The sequence below is a fragment of the Lichenostomus cassidix genome, chromosome 5 (assembly GCF_008360975.1).
Source record: "Lichenostomus cassidix isolate B80296 chromosome 5, HeHo_3.0, whole genome shotgun sequence".
NCBI lineage: Eukaryota > Metazoa > Chordata > Aves > Passeriformes > Meliphagidae > Lichenostomus > Lichenostomus cassidix.
Window position 1 is genome coordinate 53885550 of NC_139486.1, and position 24083 is coordinate 53909632.

Genomic DNA, 24083 nt, shown 5'->3' on the forward strand with positions numbered 1-24083 from the left:
TTCTCAGCACTTCCTGAGTTTTCTTCCTTACCTCAGACCAAGGTCTTTCTTCACATACTTTCTATTCCTCCATCTTCAGTCATGGGCTCTTCTTCTCCCAGGGGTTTCATCTTTCCCAGTGCAATACCATCCTGAGGCTGCAGAGACAGACTGCAATGGACACTAACACACCAACCAGGGTGCTTCTCTCCTAACTATCAGCAAGTGTCTTATCAGTCCCACTCTCATGAGAGGGAATAACAAGCATTAGGCATGAGTGGGAAGCAGATCTCATTAGGACTTGCCATAGTATATTCCCAACTCAGCATTTTATTTCTGTAACTACAAAGTTAAATAAGTGTTAGACAATATTAAACAAACAGAACTTTTAACTTTAATATTCAAATTCAACACTAGTAAGAACAAATAGAGCACAAAAGGAAAACATTGTTTTAAGTAAAATGAATGAAGAGACAAGCCAGTATTCAGAACAGTTCTGTCAGCCTAGGTTCAATATCACACCAGTTCCATGGCCACATTCTGTTCCACATTTTGGAACTTCAAACTGAATAGTTAAGCTGTGTCTGTTGGCATCCCAGACTGCAGTCTCACTATAGTACACTATAAGCATGATCAAACCTATGTACATGAACAATCAAAAACAACCTCAACATACTAAACAACTATTTACAAGTATTCCAACATAAAAAAATCAAACATACAATAGCCTCAAGAATGGGCAACTGAAGAAAATATGAACATTCAGAGAACCTTATTAGAAAGAATAACAAAACATCAATAGCAAAGACATTAACAATTGCACTACACTAAGACAGAGTCCAAATATTAAATTGGTGCATTTTTTCACAATGCACTAGCTTTGAGAGAAAAATGCTGCTTTCACTAAAATGCAGCTTACATTTGTTTCACTTAATTGCTTTAACAAGAAGCCTATTAACACAATAATGATTGTTTTAATGCTACAGTTTACAGCGAGGACATTGAACTAAAAATAGCAGCAGTTCCACATGGCACTTAATTCCACAGATTCCTAAGCTGTGGTTTATGCAATGCCTACAAAGTGCTCCCAGTTGAATACACAAATAAAATTCACAAAAGTCTACCTGACATCAGGTACATTGACTGTAGGTGGCCTTAAAGCCTGTCTTTTAAAATGTATTCCCCTCTGCTCCAAAAAAAACAAAACAAAACAAAAAAAACCAACAAAAAAACTATCAAAATAAGGCCCCCTGCCTTCCTTCTTAAAAGATTAGGGATATTGCTTCTCATTACAATGCTGTAACACTACAAAGCAGCACACCACTATAGTGGTTAACCCTGGGACAACGTAACATCTAACAGTGTAACCGAAAGGCTTATGGAATAACATCCAGGATCCTCTACAGACAGGAGAGTAACCGAGTCCATTAACTCAAAGGGTTAATACAGAATCAACCACAGAGTACAAGTGAAAACCCAGAAGCAATAGCTGTACAACTGGTGACACTGATCACAGGACACAAAACCAGGAATTGGAGGCTTCCCTCCATTCCTTAGGCTTCAGTCCAGCAGAGATGCTCTGGCCATCTCTGCAGTTCTTGACTCCAGAGTTAGTAGATGGTAAGGCTCAGGGAGCGATTCATTTTCTTCCCAATGAGCCGGGATGGTCTGTTCTGTGTTGTCGATCTCGTTGTCATTCTGTCAGTGAACAGCGCTCGCTCCTCGGCCGCAGCCTTCGCCATCTGCGCCTTCTTCAGCTCTCTGCAAGACAGGGACAGTGTCACACCCAGCAGCACCCACGAGGGCTACAGGCATGGCACAGCAAGAGATATCAAACCAACCACAGCGGGTCACAGCTCAAGACTTTAAGTCATTTTAGGTCATACTGAGATCATTATGATTTGCATCCGCTGTTTCCAACCCAGAGGGCAGAGGTGGGATGCTCTAGTTGTTCTTTCTTTTGAAAAGCAAGGGAAGGAAATGAAAACTTCACACAACTCAGATTCTGAAATCCAGCCTGTTATAAGCAGCTCCACACTCCAATTACCAGGACACGGTAGGGTGCTGTTTACTTCCTAGCACAATGCATGTATTAAGGCAGAGTTCATTACTGAGGTTTGCCCAAAGGAAGCATATTCAGCCACACCTGATCTTCTGTGGGAGACTCAAACAGACACTTAGATGAGCACAGATATAGGAAGCTGGCAACAGACAACTCAAGAGTCATCCTACCCCTTTTGCATACCCACATCAAAAGCTTACCGTCGCTTCCCTGTTTTTTGCCTAACAAAAATGTGAGCCTGCAAGGCAGAGTCTCTGAAGGTATCACAGGCCATTGCCCATGTAACATTCTGCCAACTATTCTGTTTCAGAGGATTACCAATACCCAGTCTGAGGACAAAGTTAAATCAAACTCAGGATAAAACTATAAAATAGTCCAACTAAAGAGCAAAGCTATCTTTATAAAAGGTTTCTCCCATACATTGCTTTTCTCCTTTCCTCAAATACTGACATATGGCTAAGCTTAAGCCTTCCCCCCATATTCTCTTCCTTCCACTATCTCAAACTATCCATCAAAGAACTTTCTCAACTTTAAGAGCTAGCATTTGTAACCCCACTTCACACCCGAGTGCAAAGCAAAATCAAATTTTACAAGCTTGCTGCATATTGGTGTAGGTGTATTCAGTTTTAAGCTACATATTTTAGTTTAACAAGGAATTCCTGTGGCTAGCACAGGTTTTTCCCATGAGAAATTTTCTTGTGTTTTATAAATAAAGATAAAGTTTGGATGTTGTTGGAACAGTGTCCCAGAACTTGGACAGTGCAAGCCTGGCCAATCAGGCCTGGGGGAAGACTTCTGACTGACCAATCTGGGTGACTTTTGAGAACTCTATATATGTGATGAAATCAAAACAATAAAGGTCATTCCTTCTTGCCACTGAGAACTGATGCATTCATTACTCTGCTAGCTGCTCAACAGCGACAAATTCCCATTCTTGTAAACCAAAATATTATTCATTAACACCTGTGCCCCATCTAATCAACCCTACATTATCACTGTGTCAGTTCACTGCAAGACAATGCAACCAATTTTTAGTCCTCTTCCCTGTGAAGGTCACAAATGCACACACGTGCTCACACCATTACCAGGAAATTAGGCTTTACAATATCCTTCCACTCTTCCCTAGAAATCTTGAATTCTTGCCTAGAAATCTTGAATTCTTCCTTCCTCTGAAGAGGACAACACAGTAGAAAAGCTGAGTTGCCTTAAAAGGATTCTTTTCACTGAAGATTATTTACACACAAAAGTGGTATTTTAAATAGTTCAAATGCAGGAATTTTAGAAAAAACAAACCCAAAATAAACAACCCCCTCTTCCCCCACCAAATAACTACCTGAAATATTTTATGGAGCACAATGCTACACAGCGTTAACAACTACTGTGGATAAGTGTTCTTTTTAAATAATTCTTGGATTTATAGTTATTTTATAAGGATGTATCCTTCTTGTTGCCAGGCCAGAAGAAGTCTTCACAAAACACTAGCTTTGCCAGCTTTCTCTTTCACGTGATACAGCAATACACTGTCTTAATTCAAGCAAGCATCTTGAATCTTGATCTCAGCAAATCTGCCCTTTAACAACTTGCACAAACTAATTATTCTTTCAGTGTAATTCATAATATTAGAGACAACCATCTAATCTAGTACATCTGGCTGCGGTCAGACTGTGTCAATGGCAAGATAAGCAGGTAACAAGGGAGTGAACCTGAACAGGAAATTAACATCTTCGTTCAAGACAACTCAGAAAGAAATCAGTGTTCTATATTCCCTCAAAAAAGCCTGCCTATTATGCACAACACATGCAAAGATAACTGTAGGAGAAGAGTCAGATGGCTGCTTATTAATTTACTGACTTTTCCCCTGAAACTTAAGCAGAAATAAGACTTTCCTGAAGGGAATCTCTTCTTCCAAGCTTTAATTCAGAGTTGACTGTTTGAGCAAGGGGAAGGACAAGATGACCTCCTGATACAAATTATTCTCTGGTGACCCAGTAACACTGCTGTGTACAGGTCAAATTGGTACAAAAACATTCCTAATGTGCCATTTCATTTAAGTTCAAAACAGGTCATTTAAGTCATGTTTTCCAACATGTTTCAATGTACAAATTACCCAGGAAAACACAGACTCAAATCATACAGATGCAACTTAAGCTTTACATGTCATGAAAACGTGCACTGTCCTGAAATATTTTTTAAAAACCATAAAGTTTCATATGCTTTGAATACTAATAGTGCTGTTGAGATTCCCTGAGAGTATTCAAGCAGTTCTTTCTCTGGAGAAAGTTCCTTTAAAAGCTCCATGACCCACTTTGCACTCTCAGGTACGCACACGCATACAGATTTGTGGACCTCACACATGAACAAGGACACTCCTGCTTTATCATCACTTCACTGTCAGGTGAAAACCTATTAGAAATGAAGCCCTATTGAAGGACCCCAAAGACCTACTTACTTCTGCAAGAGTGAGTTCTTGAATTTTTCAGCATTCAGCTCTATCCGGAGCTGCTCTGCGCTCTTTTTTGCAGCAGAGAGAAGCACTGAATGCTTCACCAGTGCCACAGCTGAAGGCCTTTTCTCAGGATCAGGATTAATCATAACCTTGGGGGAAAGGAAAACAAGGCATTCTTGTTAAGATCAACTACACAATAAATTGCACTTATCAGTGAGCCACTAGTACAAAAGTTCTTACTTTCAGTAAGTCTAGTAATTCTTGGGAAAGCACTTGTGGTAGTCTGGGTAGTTTTCCTTGCCGAATTTCATGCCATTGGTCCCCATTAGTTGGAAGAGGTTCAGCCCCAGCAGCACAGACAACGGTCAGAGCCAGAGCAAAAATATCTGCTTTCGGCAAATGAGTGTAGTTCTTGAAAAGAAAAAGAAAAAATAAATTCACCATTTTTTCTAAAGGAAACAGCATGCAGGCCTAACATCACTGTTTCCCATAAACAAAACAGTTACCTCTTGTAGGACTTCATTTGCAAGGAAACGGCTGTCACCTTCTTCCACTTGAGGACTAGAGACTCGAGTTACATGGCCCAGGTCACCTGCAAGGAGAAAAGAAAGTTACTTCCCAGAAGACAATGAGATGATGCAATTCTTTTGAGCACAACTGTGCTGCTTCTCACCTATTTTAAATATGACTCTGTCAGATGACCAGTCATCATCATCACCTTCCTCCAAAGTTATACTCGGGACTGATGTCCTAGATATGAAAATATTACCTGAAAAAGAGCAGGATTGTTAAACATTTCTGTGCAATTTCTACTTGACCTAGTTTTACTGTGGTTTGCTTTAGTCATGCAGAAGTTTTATTTGTATATATACCCTGTTCAAAGAGTGAGAAGCTATAACTGACTCGCTGTGGCCCTTCTGCTGGGAAGGCAGCCAAGTGTTATGCAAATAGAATCAATTACACAAAAAGAACCCAAGATAAACGCAACAGTTTAGGTCTGCTAGCCAATTTTATAACTGACATCTTTGTGCTCCTATTCAGAACTTCAGGGAAGAATTTACAGTTAGTAAGGTGTGGCTAACTGTTCATTTTTCTACAGCAGATTAAATGAACTGAGGAAGTTGTCAATACAGAGTAAAGCAGTTACAAACTTACTCGGTTTGATATCCATGTGTACCAGGGACATTGAATGAATGTACTTTAAACCTCGAGCCACTTGAAGCAGCAGGTCCTTCAGTTCTGGTTCAGTAAAATAGCGCATATTCCGGTAATTTTCACTTATGGCATCTGCTAAACTGCCGCCTAAAACATCATTAAAGAAAACAAGTTATTTTTTTACATCAAACACTTGACAAAGTAACAACTAGCTCCCAAAATTAAGTGAATATATCACAAAAAACTTGCTGGCAATACACAGTAAGTGTCAAATCTAGTGCTGTACCCTCTCTTTTTAGCCATGTAATACAATAAAATTCTTTTTTGCTGTAGTTGCCACACAAACTAACAGGATATCAATACAAGGGAAAAGGCTTCTTTGTCTCATCCAAATCTCTGGCAGCACATCAACAACAGCAAAATGCTTCAGAAATCAGGTTTCATTTCCCTTTTTAACAGAAACTCTAGCAATTTTCTCTATTCCAGCTTGTACTATTGCAGAAGAACAGCTCTGCTGCTCACAAATGCCTCACTGTACTTCCAATATACTTGAACATGCATGACTTGGTCTGCAACTTCACGTAATTTTTGCTTCAAACATCTGATATGCTTTTACCAATAGAAAGACATACCAGACACTTGAGAGAAAGATGGCATGAACTATGAGTAGGGTAATCATTTCCTAACTAGTGTTAAGAACTTGTAGGAACCTGTATGTCATCTTTACTTAACTTACCATTGCAATATTCATTCTGTATGAGCATGTGATCATCTTCTGCCCATGCAGAGTAGTACCTTACTACATGAGAATGCTGTCCCAGAACTGCATGTGCATAGACCTCTCTTAAAGCATTCTGCCTGTTAGTCACAAAAAAAACCAGCACATGTGAGTATTGTGAGTATTAGTACAATTTCTTATTACAATAAGTATTTCTAATAAAAATCTTCATATTCAGTACTGTGGCACTGTAAGATGGATTCGTACTATTATCCAAACAGCTAAAATAATTTACATTATATTAAAGGACTTAGTATACAGAACATCAAAAAAACAGTTTGGTGTGGATAATTCTTGAGGGAGCTGCCACTTCCATTACATACTTGCCAACCAGTAGCAACAGCAAGCTTAGAGATGCATGACTGAAGTTTTAAGGAAAAAATAAAAGTGATCATAAGCCAAGAGTCTCACTGAACTCAACATTCCTAACGTCATGTGTGTAAGTCTCATACACAATTTTGTGCAACTCAAACCTGTGGGGTTTTATAACTATTTCAACAGTGTGGAGTTAAGTCATGAATCACAGGCTCACTCACAAATGCCAAAAAATACCCCCAAATTGACTTAACCCATCTGCATGTCACTCAGGCTAACAAGGATGAGGACTTAGTTGGAAATAGTGTTTTCTGTTTATCTCTCAAAGAATCACTTTTGCAAGGAAGCATTATTCTCACTTTGAGAACAATCTGTTTCCACACAGAATATTGGGACAAATATCTGGCAGGAGAGAGGCCAATTAGCCTTTTCTCCACAGTACTGCACAGTATCTGGGGGGTGGGTGGGGAAGAAAAAAAGTGGCTTCAAAACTGTATCTGTTTTAAATTTAGTTAATGTTTGTTTTCTACTTTTCTCTTAAATGCCTTCCATGGACACCAACACAAAGAGCTACATGAAGAAGACATACTAAGAGAAGACTTTTAAGTTTGAAGAGCAGGAAGTACTCACTCATCCACTGAGCCAGCCAAGGGTTTCTTGGATCGCTTTATTGCATAGATGCAGCCATCCAACCTCTTCACACATTTAAACACAGAACCAAATTCCCCAGATCCAATCTTCTCCAACTCATGGAATTCGGTGGCATAGCGTGACTTCATGTTACTTTCTGTTATTGTTATCCTCTGCAAAGATTACCAAGAAAAATATTTAGATCTGCAGATACACAAACTGCCAAAATTAGTATCAAGTTCTAAAGATTAAGTACCTTAGCAGGTCTCATGGTCTCCTCTTCAGGCTCTCCATCACTTGGTTCCATGTCCTCTCCACAAGAGCTGAAATTCACACCAGAAATAACATGGTTTCAGTAAACTTAAATCTGAAGCCTAGAAGCTGTTAAATTTTTCTGAGATCTATTTCTCCCATTCTACCTAATTTTAGTTAATTAAGTGAACACTAGACACCTGTAAACACAAACCCATAAAGAAGCCATGTTAATATCTTTGTCATTTCTTCCTTCATGTTTCACACTAGTATTTAATGCTTTTTTTCCTCCCCAAGAAAAGACTGTGTGCATGGCCCATTCTGTAAGACACAGCCTAGTCTATCCTCTCTGCACATTAATCAAAAGATCTAGTGCTAAATGATTATTTCATGATATCACGCATCTCAAAGCACATATTTTAAGAGTTGTATTATACATTGCTAACGATGTGCAAGCAAAAAAACTTTCTCAGAAGCAATTTGTAACAGAATTTTTGCAGCCAAAAGCAGTTCTACATACAAGCTTAACAAAGGAAGCTATAAGTTACTCACTCATTCCAGTGTATCCTCTTCCTCCTACGACATTTGCTTTCAGAGTTGTGAAGGAACATGGAATCGGGAGTGAAGGGATTGATGTTCACATGAGGTGTTTGTCTAAAATCTTCTTCTTGCTTCTCTGATTTCCCAACATTCATAAACAGTGAGCCCCCTCGAAGTTTGACTGAGCTGGAGCCTAAACCTTGTGCTTTAGAAAGCAAACTCTGTATTTCAAAAAAAAGAGAAAGAAAAAAAAAAAGAGACATTTATAACCTTGATATTGCTTTAGACATAAAACATTCAGGTCACGCTTGAAGTCATCGTTACAACATTGTCTAATTAAAGTTGGTGTCAGTTGTTTAAATACCTGTATTTCCATCAAAAATAATTTCTAAGAAACTATTACACTTTGCTCTCTACACAGAAACAGTTCAAGCAAACCAGCATTAAAATCATTTTTAGAAGATAGAAAAAGATTACTCTCATCATCATCTTTCCTATCTTTATCATCACCTAAACTTCTTGGACAAATCTTTGTCCATTAAATGAACAGAGATGAAACTTCAGGATGATCCTATACCACATCACCACGATTTTCACATGCATGGTGTGGAAGTTAGGTCAGACAGGAAATTATCTTTGGTTTCTACAAATCTAGGTGACAATCTTAAAAAAATTAGCAAATGCAACGTTTCATATTGATGCACAGGTGCATCTTCCTGAGCCTACAAAAAATTGCTCAAGAATTGACAGTATGGTTGCACTGTCAGTTAAATATCCAAACCGGATCTTTTGGGTGGTAATTTGCCAGACCATGCATATGAGGAAACCTCTCCCAGCTACACTGGGAAGTCTGCACCTGAGTCTCCTTCATCCTGGTGAGGTGGCCAATGACTGGATCACAAGCAGGAGCATCACCTTTTCCTAACGACACCCTTCAAAATAAGGATTTGACACAACTAAAGCCTAAACCACCATCGGGAACAACACTCAGAACATGGCAATCTCAACTGCAATCCTCAAATCTGCACCAGATGAAGACACTTAACTCACTGTGCATCTCAGGACACATTTCTGTACTTCCACCGGCTACCTGAAACAACTGATTCTTCCAAAAATAACTTCTCCAAGATAACCTATGTAAAATCTGGGCACCTAATTTAAGAATCCCACTGAACTGCTGTGTTAAGAACTTTTTTCTAGTGTCACATTCCACAAAACTTTTGCATCTCCGAAGCTTCTGCTCCTGACAAGGTATACAATCATCACCAACTGTACCTTTTCCAAACTCCTACCACTGATTTCTACCAGTGAAACCTCGCTGGAGATGGAACCTGTAAAAAACCAATTAGCAAGGTTGCCTTTCTCGCACCTTAAGTCAGTTGTTTTCCATCTATAGTCTATAGACCCCTGGGAGATTATCCCTGGGGATTATCCCAGGATTACTTCTAAAGGGCTATATGAAAAGTAATGAAGAAAGGAAGCCAATTATCACTAGATTTAAATTCACTATGCAGGGTTTTTTTGCTCAGCGTCGAGTTCAAAAGTTGAAACGCCTTCCAAAAGTGCGTCATTGACAGAGTTAAGAGTTATCCATCTATCCCTCCAAGCTTTGGAATCCATCAGTTTAACATCATCGACTACTCAAACAGCCTTTTAGGTTCGATGCAGGAGTGCAGACAGCGAAGCAGCGCCGGCACACGGCACCACCACAGGAATACTCCAACACGACAGGATCGCAGAGCCCATGAGGCTGGAAAAGCCCTCTGAGATCATCGAGCCCAGCCCTGTGACCCAACACCACCGTGTCACCCAGAGCACGGCACTGAACGGCAGCTCCCACCTCTCCTTACACACCTCCAGGGACGGTGACTCCACCACCTCCCCGGGCAGCCCATTCCGATGGCTGATCACCCCTCCTGTGGAGAAATTCCTCCTAGGACGCGTCAGATCACCGAGAGACACGCACGAGTAAACCTCCCGGCCGAGCTTTGACTTTCCGGCTACACCCCCAGCCAACGCCCACCCGACACTCCAGCGCTCATTCACGAGTTTTAATACTCCACGCTCGCACTTTTAAAATATATTTTCCACGCAACACCGCCAAACCCAGGAAAGTTTTGTGTTTATATCAGACTACTGTATAAACGGTTTGCCCCGTGTCCCGTCGGGAGGCGGCGCCGCCCCGTCCCCTCCCCGCCCCGCCCGGCCCGGCCGAGCCCCCGGCGGGTCCCGAGCGGCGCCCCGCCGTTACATAACGGACCGGCCGGGCCCATCGCCCCGGGCTCACCTTGGGCGTGTGCGGTGTGTCGAACAGCCGCAGCTTGCGCAGGGTCTTGTGCGGCGGCGTGCCCGGGTAGTCGGGCAGCGGCGAGCCGGGCTCCTCGCCCCGCGGCCCCCGGTACCCGCCGGCCGCCGGGTGCGGCGGGGAGCGCTCGCAGTAGCGCCGGCCCTTCTGCGGGGCCAGCGGCGAGGGCGAGTCGAGCAGGAAATAGGCTCCGGGCGACTTGACCGGCGAGGAGCCGAAGCCCTCCTCCTCCCACGAGTCCCCCTCGTCCGGGAGCGGCGCCGCCGCCGGCTCCATCTCCTCCTCCTCCTCCTCCTCCAGCAGGGGCGGGTCGCTCCGCGCCGGGGTGCGCGCGGCCGAGAGCGGCGAGTCCGCCTCCTGGAACGCCGAGTCCTCGCCGGTGCTGTTGGCGCTGCTGCTGCCGCAGCCTTCCTCCTCCTCCTCTTCCTCCTCCTCCTCGCAGTCGCTGTGGCCGCTCAGGAACAGCAGCTTCTGCCGGATCGGGGCCGCCGCCCGCCGGGCCGAGACGCGCCGCGGCGGCGCCGCCCGCTGCAGGCTGAGGAAGCTCATGGCGGCCGCTCCGCTCCGCTCCGCCCGTGCCGCTCGGCTCCGCTCCGCTCGGCTCCGGCCGCTCCCGCTGCGCTGCCCGCGCTCCGCCCGCGTGCGCCGCCGGTTCTGCTCGCGCCGCCGGGAACGGCCCCGCCGCGCGCCGTTCGGACTCCGCGGCTTTCCCGCGACCGTTGGTCACGTGTCGCGCACGCCGGCCAATCGCGCCCGCCCACCGGGTTTGAAAACACGGCGCGCGGGGGCGGGGCCGCGTCACGGGCCGCTTTGGCGCGAGCGGGGGGGCGGGGCCGGGCCGGGGCCACGCCCCGAGGCGGCCGCGCGGACGTGTCCGGCCGTGAGGCGCGCGCCCGGCGCCATTTTAGCCCCGGGGCGGCTCCGCCCGGACAGCGGGAACCGCCCGGAGACGGCGGGCAGGCAGCGCCGGGGCAGCGGGGACAGCGCCCGGGGACAGCGCCCGGGGACAGCGCCCTGCCCTGCCCTGCCCTGCCCTGCCCCGCCCGGCCCACTCCAGGGCCACCGCGCCGCCCTGCGAGGCTGCCGCTCCCCTACAACGTGGTGGTCTTGCTCCAGTTGAACTGATCACCAAAAACCTCCATCATCATAATACAGTATTTAACATCTAATAGCAATGCAATACCAGCACCTCCTGCGCCTGTTAAAGGCGCCCTATCTTTAAGCGCAGCCCCCCGAAGGTGTTTCCATGAGGCTCCCACACGCGGCTCTCAGGCGCAGGCGGCTCGGAGCAGCCCGGGCTGGGCTGGGCGCTGCTGTCGCACACTCCGAACGGACCCAGTCCAGCACGGCAAAGGCATGCTGCATGCTGCACGCTGCACCTCACACGTGTCTCCCCGCAGGTGCCACCACTTTGCCTGCGGGCTCCTCTGTCTGCTGGCACCCTACAAATAAACCTGCCCCTCTCCTGAACCAAATCGCCATAAAACGAGCCCTTTGGGTAACAAAGCACATGAAAAATAGGGTTTTTCCAGCCCCGGGAGCCCCAGAGAAGCCCTGCTGAGTTGCTCTGTGCTCCCGCGGGCTCTGCAGGCACGCAGCCCGTTCGCTGGCCGTGCAGGCAGTGCCAGCAGTCACTCGCAGGGCACACCGAAGCACAGCCAGCAGTCACTCGCAGGGCACACCGAAGCACAGCCAGCAGTCACTCGCAGGGCACACTGGAGCACAGCCCCCTCCTTGCCCGGCACACAAGCCCTCTAGGGCTCCCATGGCACATTCCTACGAGAGCAGCGCCTCGGACCCACAGCGATGTCAGTGTCCCGTACTCCGCTTTTGCTAGCAATTCCTCCTTTTCAAACCTCTTGGGTCTGAAAACACCCATTTCTTTGCAGAGAGCTGTCCTGTTTTCAGGACGAGCAGTGATGAGCCACAGGAACACAAGTTTTGAGATTTGCATTTTGGAGAAAACTGAAAAACTAGTTTCACAAAATTGAAAGTAGCCAACATAACCTGTGAAAATGGGACAGAGATAGGGCTACATCAAGCTGAGAGCAAACACACTTGCTGTGCAATAATTTAGAATCACAATAATATCCCATTAAAAATACTCATTTTTAAAATGAGATGCAGTGTATTGCAAGTACTAACTGAAGCATTCAAGTTTTAGAACAGATGATATAAGAGAACGCTATTTAAAAATACAATCTCCACCTCTTTCTCAGTTCAGAGCCCACAGAGGGAGATGCAAAGCAATTCTTATAAAGTGACTCAAAACTTCCCAGCCACTGTCTGTGGCTTGCTTCAGTCATATATTACTTTCCTTTTCTTTGAAAAAGTTTAAAGACTGTAAGCTTTCAATAAATCCCTCCCCCTGTAATGTCAAAGCTGCAGTTTCCTTCTCAAACTCAACCTAAATATAACTGATGCTGCACTGCTTTCTGGAGTCTACAGACACAGGTATTTAGTGAGAGCAAGTGGCAAACTGAAGTTCAGAAGCCCTGTTGTAACTGAGTTTAACCAACTAATTGCTAATCACTGGAACAGTTGAGTGGGACAAAATAAAGTGGAACAATTCAGTTTGTACAGAGAACAAATAATTTCTGAAGAGAAGACATATACAAGAGAGAAAGGAAAAAGGAATAGAGAAATAACGAAACAACAGTAACACAGTGATATTAAAAGAAAGCTTATTTCTAACCTGAAAGCAATTAATTAAGGGAAGTACTGAATAAATAGCTCAAAAAATGCATAGCTGCTATGTAAGGATTCACAGACTCTACACACATGCTGCTCTGAACTTGCATCAGTTGTTCTTTTGCTGCACTCTGATGGGACCATGAACAGTTGTGTTGAAGAGATGATTTTTGCCCAGACTGAGTGTGGCAACTCTGCTCCCCTGTCCCTGTGACACCTGTAATTAGCATTAGGAGGCCTAGGACCAGCCTGGCTAAAGAGCCCCACAGAGCCAATTCCCTCCCAGAGAGCACTGTGGACATCACCACAGGAGGAAGAGCTGAGCGAGGGCTCTGCAGGCTTCCACTGTGCCACCCTCTCCGAGCCAAATTAATCCCAAATTCTCTGAGGCTGACTAAATTGTGCTTTTTGAGCTGCTACAGATCTTGCAGACTCAAGCCCTGACTCTTCAAATAGATGCAACAGCACATGAACTGATGTCTAGGCAGTGCCTGACTGATAATCCTACAAATTTGAGTGGTTTAACGGTTTTCAGGATATATTTGCAAAATTGGCCTTTTTTTTTTTTTTTTTAATAATACTTGCTTTTATGGTGCACCAAAGGTTTTGCTACCAGAAATACTTATCTGGGGCAGCACACACTCACAGACAAACAGATGCTTTTAACTAGGAGTTTTCAAGCTCAAGGAAACCGTTGTTTCCAACTTTTGTGGGTAGCAGGGGAACTGAAATAATGATGAATAGGGAAGAAATAGAACAATGGCCAATTTGTCTGGCTGTCAGAACTGCCACAGAAGTGGAGACATTGCCATCTTGTCAGGATTCCTGCACTTGCAAGCTCATCTACAATCCTCCAAAACCACTTTCATCAAATTGGAATAGTTCTGCCAAATCTGGATAAAACCCATTCTACATGAGCCAGCATAATTCACCATATTATGAGAGTTCACCTTATTATGAGTGGCATAAATGGAATGAAAAAGCAGAAGAGGAAGAAAGTCAAGCTGCTTTTGTGAAAAACAGAAACTGCAGCCACCTGTGCCAAGGCTGTTGGTGGAGAACTGAGAGCAGAGATAGATCCTTGCTGTTTTCCCAGCTTTTATCTTGCTTTTCAGCAGGTACCAGGGACCAGTGTGCTTATCACCAGTGCCAGTGATGGCATTCCAGTGTTCACACAAGAATTAGCATATAAGGGGCAGCAGGTCTAAGTGGGAGTGTGCCAACTGGCAGTTGTTGTTTCTGGGCCACTGGCAGCCTAAAGGTGAGCAGTTTGAAGATTATTTTATCTGGGGTTGTGCTGCTGACAGCTGCTGTTAGCTGGCAACCTCTTTCTCTTCATTACAAGGTCCAGAGTTAAATGAGCTTCCCATCAAAAATGGACTTTGTATATCCAAAGACATGCCAAAAGGTGATGCTGCCAGTCCTTGTTCTCTTTACAGACTGCAGGCAGAGAAGATATTTCTCAGGGATGTATTCGCCCAGGAACACAAAATAATAACAGCAGGAGAACAAGGCAGAGAACAGAAAGGGGAATTTGACAGCACCACAAGTTTCTGCAAAGTAAAGAACAGCTTCTGGATCCAAAATCTAGGAACTTCAGGGAAGATCTGAAGGTACTCCCAAGTTAAAATGCACAAAGTAAATTTAAAACGTACAGGTTGTGCCATACAATTCTCTATGACTATGAGCACACACTCATGACAGTTTTTAGTGACTCCCTTTTTGCCTGTATATCTGCCTCTGTAACACCTGATATCTGCTAAACAAGAAAATGGCAAAACAATCTGTTCCCAAGGGTTGTACTCAGGTAAGAAATTTCTTCCAATGCATCTGAAAAGTAGAAGAGGCAGAATGATTGCCATGACTGAAACAGTACAATTAGAATGTCCCATTCTTCTGTTAAGGCCAAGTTAAAACAATCCAAATAGAAAGATTTTGTACCAGCAATTAAAAACCTCAGAATGTCTAATGCACAGAAATTAAGTAGTTGCTACACTACTAATTTACCTGTATCACTAACTTGTTTCCTTTTTCTCCCTCAGGGAACATGCAAAACCATAGAAGAGGTATGCTGCCTTTTTTTCAAATCTACTAGTCTTCTTTTAATAATCTCTTATGCACATCATTTAAGGTAAACCATTTTGCAAACATTTTTAGGTGTGCAGATAAAAAGATAAAAGCCTAGCAAGAGTTTTTTAAGAAGCCACAGCTTTTGACTAACACCAGCTTTAGGAATCTACATACATTCAAAAATCTGTCTCTTATGGTCTTGAATGCATCAGTTTAAAAACAAAAAGCAGCTAATCCCATCTGTCCCACAAACCATTCTTGCACTTTCTGATTTTTCAGGCACTACAACTTATATTCCAATCTGAATTAGCCAGACACCAGAGAAAAAAGCCTGCTGGAAATGAAGCTTTGGGCCATTGTTGTATCTCCAGGAACTTTTTACATCCCTGTGGTTTCTGTTATGCCAGCAAACCTGCCAGATGTTGGGAAGTCAGCCTCTTTTCCCTGTCTCACCTCACTAAGATGTCTTTTCAGGAACCTCTCAGCAAATTCTACAGAACCAAGCAGTAATATCATGGAAAGTATAAAACCCTCTTGAAAAATAACTAAAAAGCAGCAGCCAATCAACCTGAAGGCTGATGATGGATTTAAACAAAAGAAAGGGTAAAACACTGGGGTTTTGACAGCAACATAAGACACTTTTTTGTTATACAAGAAATTCTACACAATTACTTGTACCCTGAAGGTGTAAATAGTTTGTCATTCCTTTGAGCAAAATACTGCAAATAATTAAACAGAAAAGTAATAATCCAAAGAAAATTTCTTATTGTTTCAGAACCTGAGATGCATTGGATTTAAGGGGGTCAGATTTCCAGCAGAGATAAATACACAGACTATGTAGGACAAAGTGCTCACTGGTTGATATAGGCTTCTATGTTTGTTGGGATAATTGATCTAAGCTTGTATGTTTATTGGGATAATTAAAGTCTGCTTTGAATTGAGTTGAAAAAGTCTGGTATCAGCCCATTCCTGATAGGAAAAAGGTGTCAACCACTTAGTGCTAATGGTGATGGCCTAATGAGATTGTTAGATTTTCCTTTGGCCAAATGAACTCCACCAGCAGAATGAAAAATAGAATCAAAGGAATGCCAAACGGATGGGACATTTTACAATACACATAACACAACAAGGAAAAATGCTTGCTTCTGTGCCTCAGTTTGAGTGTAGTTTACTATTTACAACAAAAGAACTGAAAATGGCTCTTGACATTTTGTTTTGCTGTCATAGGTGCCTATGCTTTAGTAGGTTTTTATCAATAGAGCACAGGATACTGTGCTCTATTTTGGGAAATATGGTGTTCAAATATATACTTTGCAAATAAAAAAATAGGAGTACCTTATCATAAACAATGAGCTGGAGTTTGATTTTCTGCATCTGCAAAGACAAGGCAATTTCCATTTTTTTCAAGACAAAAATGATGGATGCTGAATACATAAATTTTTTAAAGCTTCGAACAACTGTAAATTAATCGCTGAACAGAACACCAAGTTACCTGTCATTTCCAGTCTCCTAATACCTTACTGCTTAAGAAAATCAGTTTGCATCCCACCCAACTACTAGTGAAATTTCACCTGTGCTGGTTGAAAACTACACAGAAAATTTAATAGAAAATTTGTTTTAATTCGATGACAAACTACGAGTGACTGGAATAGGTTTGTTCTAGGGCACTCCTGCATCTTGGTAGGATGTAGAAGCCATGGTCAGCCTAAGGTAGAGTCTGACATATCTCAACAGCTGTAGAGCTGGAGATGCCCGATTCAGAAACACTTTTGATCAGATCTGCACTGCACACCATCTTTCCTCGGTGGCTAAATAGCGATTAATAGCTTCCTGTCCCTGGGGAAGAATCCCTGACTGCACTGGGAACAACAACACAGCAACGCGGAGGCATTTCTCTGCTACAGCACAATCCTCGCAGAAAGCAGAGCAGCCAGTCGGACAAATCCCAGCAGTATTTGAGGGGTTAGGAGGTCAGGAACCAGAGTAAACTTCAGGAAGAACGGCCTTCCAAGCTGAGCTGTTGTTTATCAGGTCCTTGAGCCCTGTCCTTCCCTTGTGTGCTGAGCAGACACCACGTGCCTGTCTCACACCACTATCTGCGGGATCGGTCAGCTGAGCTGGGCTTAATCACACCGGCAGGGATGAAGGCTGTTTACAGCAGGATTTACTCTTATGAAAACCATGAACCCTTTAGGGTAAAAGCCGTGCTGTTGTTGTGCAGAGTGTGTCTGGCACAACAGGGCATCAGCCTGGAGCACTGAAAATAATCCCTTTTTCACTAAAGCAAAGCCCACCACAGGGAAAAACCGTAGAAATATTTAAAAGGGACAAAGTGACTGCAAGATATGGAGAGATTCTGGGCTTATTCCTTTATGGAGAGAATTGATATAGGCCCAGAATTCAAATACAATAGAAAAATTGTGACTGGAAATGTGGGAGTCAGTTTGTAAGAGGCAGTGATATCCTGAGCCGATTTACTTCACAAGGTTCATCTTTTACAACTTAGCTCTTTCTAGTGCGCCAAAGCATTCCCTTTGAAACAGTTTTCAAAAGAGGGGTAAAATCTGTGGGTAAAGTATAGAGATTTCTACTGCCAAACACCCAGTCCTTTCTGTCATATTCTTTCCTTCCTCCTCCTGAAATAATTTTTGCCCGTTTTGCTATCTATCTAACCTGACCTTGTCCTGTCTAAACTCTGTCACAGGACCTTCCAATGCCAACATACAGCATCAGCTTACCCAAACAGCTCCTTTCACTCCTGCCTGAATGGAAGCAGGAGGGAAAAATCACCAAGGTCTCTCCACGCCAAAGACAAGTCTGTTATGGAGGCAGGCCTTGAAGCTAAGGCACACATAATCACTTCAGCTTCTCTTTAAACACTAAGCAGTCTAAGTCACTCTACCTAATTGATTCAGTAAATTATCCTTTGTAGAGGCAGCTAGCAAAACATGGAAGCACCACCTTTGACCTGGGAGTTTTGCAAGAGTAACTAGTAGCAGTCACAGAAATAATTTAAAAATACTACAGCTTTTCCTGCTGGAGCTGGTTGTGAATGAATACCTTGCAGCAAACCAACTTGTATGAAAGAGAAAGAATACTCACATTGGTACAGTGGTCAGAGAATGTCCTGGGAAACGAGAAGAAGTAAGAACTGAAGTTATTTCTTTGCTAAGTCAAAGCCACCATTCCAGTCACCGTTTCCAGAAACTATTAGCAATGAAATTTAAGGGAAAAAAAAAAACCTTGAACATTCATATCAAATGATACAACTTTAATTTCTAAAAGGTGATAAGTACTAAGAAACTGATCTAGTTGACAGGCAATCAATCCTCCTTGCATAGTACATTTATCTCCATGGGATATCAAGATTTACAACATTTCAGGAAAACTGGCACCTAAGTGAGCAAGCAACCTCAATTCTATACAAAAGTTACAGACAACCTAAATGTTTCCAAGTTTTACTTTGTAATTTATGCAGATAATAGCCTTTGCTTTGTCCTCATCTATCCCACAGTATTGTATTCTCTCACTGCACTTTACAGTTGGCCTCTGTGTAGAAAACATAAAAGGCTGCAACCCACACTGATAGAGTAATTCACAATAAATCGGCTCATTCTATTCAAACTTGGCCTTTCTGAGGTCAAATACCTCAAGCTACTTAGTAATGGACTTTATTTTTCCATGTAAAATGTGCACCTCACAATACTTGTGATTACTTAATAGAGATTTTGTCCAGAAGATGTTCAGTCCTTCCCTTGAGAGGGCAAAAGGTGAGGCTTCAGTTTCAGAAGTGCTCTTGACACTAATCTAAAATAAGCACTGAATCTTACAGGAAGCCAAAAAGTTGTAACTTGCTTAACCAGCTTGCAAACAAGACAAGAGTAAAAACACTTCTTCATATAAAAATTGAAAGTTACATTCTGGTGTGTTAGACATATCTACAACGGATGTTTTTCCTTTACAGAATGACAGTTGGAGAGGAGCATTGTACTTACATCATTAATCCCTTTTTTCTAGTAACTCGTGTCCTGATTTTCAAAAGCAATGATTATCAGCACATCCTAGGTACTGAATGATAGCAGCAGGCACTCAGAACTGTTGAAAATAAACCATTAGTACTTGTACTTTTGCTGCAAATGCACCATTTGAAAATATTCCTCTTGAAAATGGGTAACTTCACCTTTTAGTGAAAATCATTCTTGTAGTGTTTTAGAATGTCTGAAATAACTATTACCAGTATTTGCTTAATACACTAGAGTGGATTACAATTAAAATTAATGTCAAAAAATTAAGTTTATGATAAATAAACTTTGGAAAAATTTATACAAGGCCGTAAATAAATAATCTGAACTTCAGTCTCAGTAAGAAGTAAAACAATACGTCACACAACAATATCATCCTATCTAAACAATACAATCTTGCTATATTTTATTGCATAATAATTTGAGAGTAACATCTTAAGTAAAATATGTAAAGAAACAAAATCATTAGATTTACTTTCTTTAATATTGAACAACCAGTTCTTTGTACATAATCCAATTTAAAGATAATATAATTAGCACTTCCAGCATTAACAGTCTGTATTTACAATGAATGAGATGGGGTAGATAATCTAAAGAGTATTCAAATCTTTATGAAACAAATCAAAATACGAAGATTTACAGTAGTAGGCTCAAAATCCAAGACTTTTCCATTGATGGAATGCAATTTAAAAATGCTCTGTTGCCTTTATTACTCGTAAGGGTTCCTGAAGTGGTTATTTGAACAGCTGAAATCTTCAGTAATGCCTTCATTATTTGTACATTACATTAAAAATGAATTCCAATATTTCTATTTTTTACTTGCTTGTAGACCAGTCTGAAATCTGATGAAAGGATAACAAGGAAGTTTACTATATAATCCTAATTCCATATTCCTGAATACAACGGTTGGAAGTAGATGATGTCAGTCCATTCCAAGGGTTATGTACACAAAACTTAGAAAATGTTCTTCACTCTTGCATAAAATGTGTACACAGTATCAGTGAGTGGGGGACTTCAAAGTTTTTATGGGCTGCTGCTGGCATGGACCTTTGTTGCTTGAAAATAAAATACCTTTCACTCTATTGTTCTGGTAGCAGTTTTAGAAGTTAATCATCAATCCCTGGTGTTTCACCTTGTTGTATTCTGGAGGCTATTCTAATGGCTTCTTCCAGAGACTGTTGTTCTCCAAGCTGAAACAAATACATTTAAACAGAAATAAATCCAAAATGTTACACTTGTATAATGAATGCATCAAAAAAGATCTGAAAGCAAAGATCTAGGTATCAAACAATACTTCAGACCAAATAAGTGTGATCAGTATGGTCACACCTCTCCTGGGTACTATATACCAGCAGCTATCTAATCAGCATGACAATTAAGATAGCTGCTGACAGGAGATTAAACTGAGTTTCTATGTAACTACCAAATATATTTGCTTCAAAGAACTGCTGCATGATAAACACACTTCATGACCCACAAAGTAGGTGATACTTCAACTTGGCAGACATTACAAAGCTCAGACAAGGCTTGCAGAAGTCACATTTTATCACTGGTAAAGCAAACAAGCATCTTCAATTTTTCTTAAGCCTCTAACAGCAAGTCAGCTCTTTAGAACACCATATGACACTAATTTATAGAAAAAGTGTACATTTATTGCAGAATCCCAACCATATAAAAAAGCTATTGTGATGACACTGATTCTACAGTTAGTTTAGAGAGGGAATTATCTTGTAGCTGCAACTACAAAGCCATCAATGTATCTGGTACTACCAGAAGCAAGATAACCAACCCTGGATAAAGACGACTTGACACAATTTTGGGAAGGAATCCAAGGAGTTTTATAGTATATTCATGGGAACACTGGAGACAACCTCAATCTCACAAAAAATGTAAAGCTGGCCATTAAATATTGGCTCAGGAGAAACATACATGGGAGTGTGAAAGGTAAAACCAGATTGTCTGACCCAACTGGACAGTTCTAAGTATCACTTGTTATTTTTACAGTCACTGCATGTCACATTCTGAAGTCTCTCAAATCAAGAGCTGTTTTACCACCTCGTTAGGGCTTCAATCCCACTATCAGGCTACTCTGGCTTTATCAGTAGTAAGAAACCAAATGGATTAATTTATTAGCATCAAAGCACAAAAGAAAAGCCAATCAAAACCTCAGTATTAATTACCAGTATTTTACCTTTGAATTCGCTCTCTTCTATTTATGTATTTTAAGTTTAATTAATGTAAAGAGACTTAACCAAATGCTTCACTTCTGGTAACAGAGAGTGCCTGTTTTCCTTTCATTCAGAGGATCCACTGCTGAGGATGCAAGTTACTTTTTTTCTTGCTGCATGCAAACAACTGCCTGCTGATACAGTTCTTCTTACAAGGAGTTTTGATTACTGCCAACTTAGCTCAAAAGAGAGGATTTCAGAATTTAGAGCTTCTCGACTTTCATTGCTCTTTCAAGCAGCATCTCACTTGCTACTTTGCATTTAACAAAGGGTAAAATAACAATCTCTCATTTCTGCTTGAGGATATTAATGCTATTCCTTTCAATGTGAGCTTTTAAGAGCTCTTTCATACCTAGAAATTACCTTTTCCTGACAGTGTTTGAACAATGTGAGGAACTATTTACAGAGACTGCTTGGACTGTGCTGGTTTGGCACATAACAAAAGGTCACTATTTCCAGAGATTTATGATTATTAATCTTTCTATATAACTTTGCACTATTATGCTATTAGCATTTCACGGTTCAAATAACAAATTTGCTAATTTTATAAGTTCATAGCAATTTACCCTTGAGAGTTTGGCTTTGTGCATGTCAGCTCTACATGTAAAGCTGAAGGATTAATGAAAGTGCTCTTTTACTGAAAACCTGTGACTCCGTGAACAACTCAGTTGACCTGAAGTTTGGCCCTTCCCCTTTTTTGGGAGTTCTACAAGTAGATTTGGAAAATTAGATGCTGCTTATACCTCTTCCTAACCCTATATATTATTTTAAATATGATATCATATGGTTGTGGGCAATTTTTTTCAGGGAAACCAAGCTTATTCAAATAATTTTGTTACCTGACCAGGAGCTTCTAGCTCTAGAAGTAAGAAACACTCCAAAAAACGATATATCTCCATCTTACCTGTACTGCAATTTGTGTCCCATTGGAAGTGGCCAACAATGTAACAGGTCTAGATTCTGTAGTCACTAGATGGTGTCCGTGCTGCTGGTGTCCCATTTCTGAGGAGGCACTATGAAATGCTGCTAAGTCCTGGGCCACAATAGCAACCTTTGAGACCAAAGGGAGAGAATCACTTGTATGGCAGAACTGTTCCTGCTCCTGGCCTCAGTTACCACTGCCTGCACAGTTACATTCAAAGCTGTGATTGCTCACGAGCATAATTGTATTGTGCAAAAGAAAAGTTGCCACAGTTGTGTTCTCTAAGTTACCTACTAGCCCTTAAAATATAAATATCCTCAGGACTGCAGCAATTCAATAAATGCACCTGCAGACCTGTGATTATCTACACAGGGATTAATAAGTACCTTCATTTTCATGTGGTGTAATTTTAGAACAGCAGAATGCATTTTAATTATGAAATTATGTCATCATATTTCTACTAAGAAGTTAGCTCTTTTATCTGTATATTAAAAATCAACTCACAGATATATACTTACACAAACGTTTCCTATCTGCCAAATGAATTACAGGCCCATAATATTAACCAATGAAATTACACTTCATACTGCATTCTGTTCTTAGTTCTGCCACTCATTTACTGTGTGACTTTGGAGAAAATGCTTGGCATTTCCAGGTCTTATTATTTACATACACCTAAATGAATTATTTGACTGGTACCTCAGAACTTTTTCTTGGTGCCCAATTGTTTTTAAAACATTCTGCCATCTGCTGATGTATAGCACAGGAGTGGAACACATCAGACATTTATGAGGGGGATGTGTTGGCCAGGTGCTGAAAACTGCTTTGCAGAGATAAATCCACATCAGTGACAGAACTGTGATGGCTCAGGTGGTATTCCATAGCAGCTTGTAAAGGACATTACAACATGAATGCAGGCCAGTGCCTCACCTGCTGTCCCTCGGTGCCCTCTGCAGTGACCATGGCCACGGAGTGTGTTCCTGCAGAGGAGATGACGGCGTCGTGGGCAGGGACTGTGATGGTGGTGCCATCTTGTGTCACCATGGTGATGGTATTGCCGATGGCCTGCATGTCTGCCTGGGATATGTTCACCTGGAACACAGAGGAACTCCTGAGGCAAAACAGGGTTGGATTGCTGACCAAGTCACAGCCCTCATTCCACTAGCCTCACTGATGGGATCCAACAGTTCATGACCTTTTAATACACTTACCTGTTTACAAAAAGGAATATGGCTCTCAGTAGTAAGAAAGAGGTTGCATAGCTAATCCCAGAGCCTACAACTCCATGTTAATCAGAGAATATCCCAAATAACAGCAGAATAGATTATCTATGCATGTGTCTTTCACAGAGGTCAATGGGATTCAAGGTGGTACCACCTGACGTACTTTGATCTTGATGGAAATACTAAAGAGGCCTATGACGGCTTAGAATTTAAACCACAAATAAACAATCTGTAACAAATTAATGATATAAATTACTGATGTCTCCAGTATAAATGCATTAGGGTATCAGATACGTAATTTGATGTCTGATTTACAAGGTAATAAACCCCAGAACAGAATTCAAGCTGAAGGATAACTTCAACAAATGTGAAAACTCTATGTCAAGGCTTCTGTAGGCCTTCATTTTAGGGGGTAAAAATACCAGTTACATAGTATTGCTGCCATGTCCAGAGCTGGCAATATAA

General features: G+C 42.0%; 2 protein-coding genes and 1 long non-coding RNA gene across 10 annotated transcripts in view; 1 reads left to right on the forward strand and 2 right to left on the reverse strand.

The window, feature by feature from the left end:
- Positions 1-350: 350 nt before the first annotated feature.
- Positions 351-11188, reverse strand: WEE1 (WEE1 G2 checkpoint kinase). Its single transcript, XM_085063136.1, has 11 exons — positions 10445-11188; positions 8170-8378; positions 7622-7688; positions 7366-7538; positions 6379-6500; positions 5643-5789; positions 5161-5256; positions 4994-5079; positions 4728-4898; positions 4491-4636; positions 351-1740 (listed from the first exon to the last, which is right to left on the reverse strand). The coding sequence occupies exons 1-11, from the start codon at positions 11009-11011 to the stop codon at positions 1590-1592; spliced, it is 1935 nt and encodes a 644-aa protein (XP_084919262.1). The 5' UTR covers positions 11012-11188; the 3' UTR covers positions 351-1589.
- A 1403-nt stretch (positions 11189-12591) lies between these two features.
- On the forward strand, positions 12592-16549 carry LOC146436679 (uncharacterized). Of its 2 annotated transcripts, XR_014852753.1 has the most exons (4): positions 12592-14421; positions 14505-14766; positions 15196-15219; positions 15503-16549. It is a non-coding gene; the product is annotated as an uncharacterized LOC146436679 (long non-coding RNA). The 2 variants fall into 2 exon arrangements; XR_014852752.1 differs by having other exon boundaries at positions 12592-14766.
- Positions 16550-18473: 1924 nt separating this feature from the next.
- ZNF143 (zinc finger protein 143) overlaps positions 18474-24083 on the reverse strand; it is a 38135-nt gene continuing 32525 nt past the window's right edge. For all 7 annotated transcript variants that reach the window (XM_085063143.1, XM_085063140.1, XM_085063142.1 and 4 more), the window contains 3 exons: positions 23326-23487; positions 22378-22524; positions 18474-20435 (listed from right to left, as the gene is read on the reverse strand). In XM_085063143.1, coding sequence (XP_084919269.1) covers positions 20352-20435; positions 22378-22524; positions 23326-23487 — 393 coding nt within the window. In that variant the 3' untranslated portion in view covers positions 18474-20351. The remainder of the gene's footprint in view (positions 20436-22377; positions 22525-23325; positions 23488-24083) is intronic.

What these genes read in the sequence shown, in the direction of transcription:
- WEE1 (XM_085063136.1), bottom strand. Translation starts at nt 11,011, where the DNA reads ATGAGCTTCCTCAGCCTGCAGCGGGCGGCGCCGCCGCGGCGCGTCTCG. An exon ending in TTGGCTGGCTCAGTGGATGA is followed by an intron (nt 6,501 to 7,365) that starts GTGAGTACTTCC and finishes TGTGACTAACAG; the next exon opens with GCAGAATGCTTTAAGAGAGG. An exon ending in ACAGAATGAATATTGCAATG is followed by an intron (nt 5,790 to 6,378) that starts GTAAGTTAAGTA and finishes ATGATGTTTTAG; the next exon opens with GCGGCAGTTTAGCAGATGCC.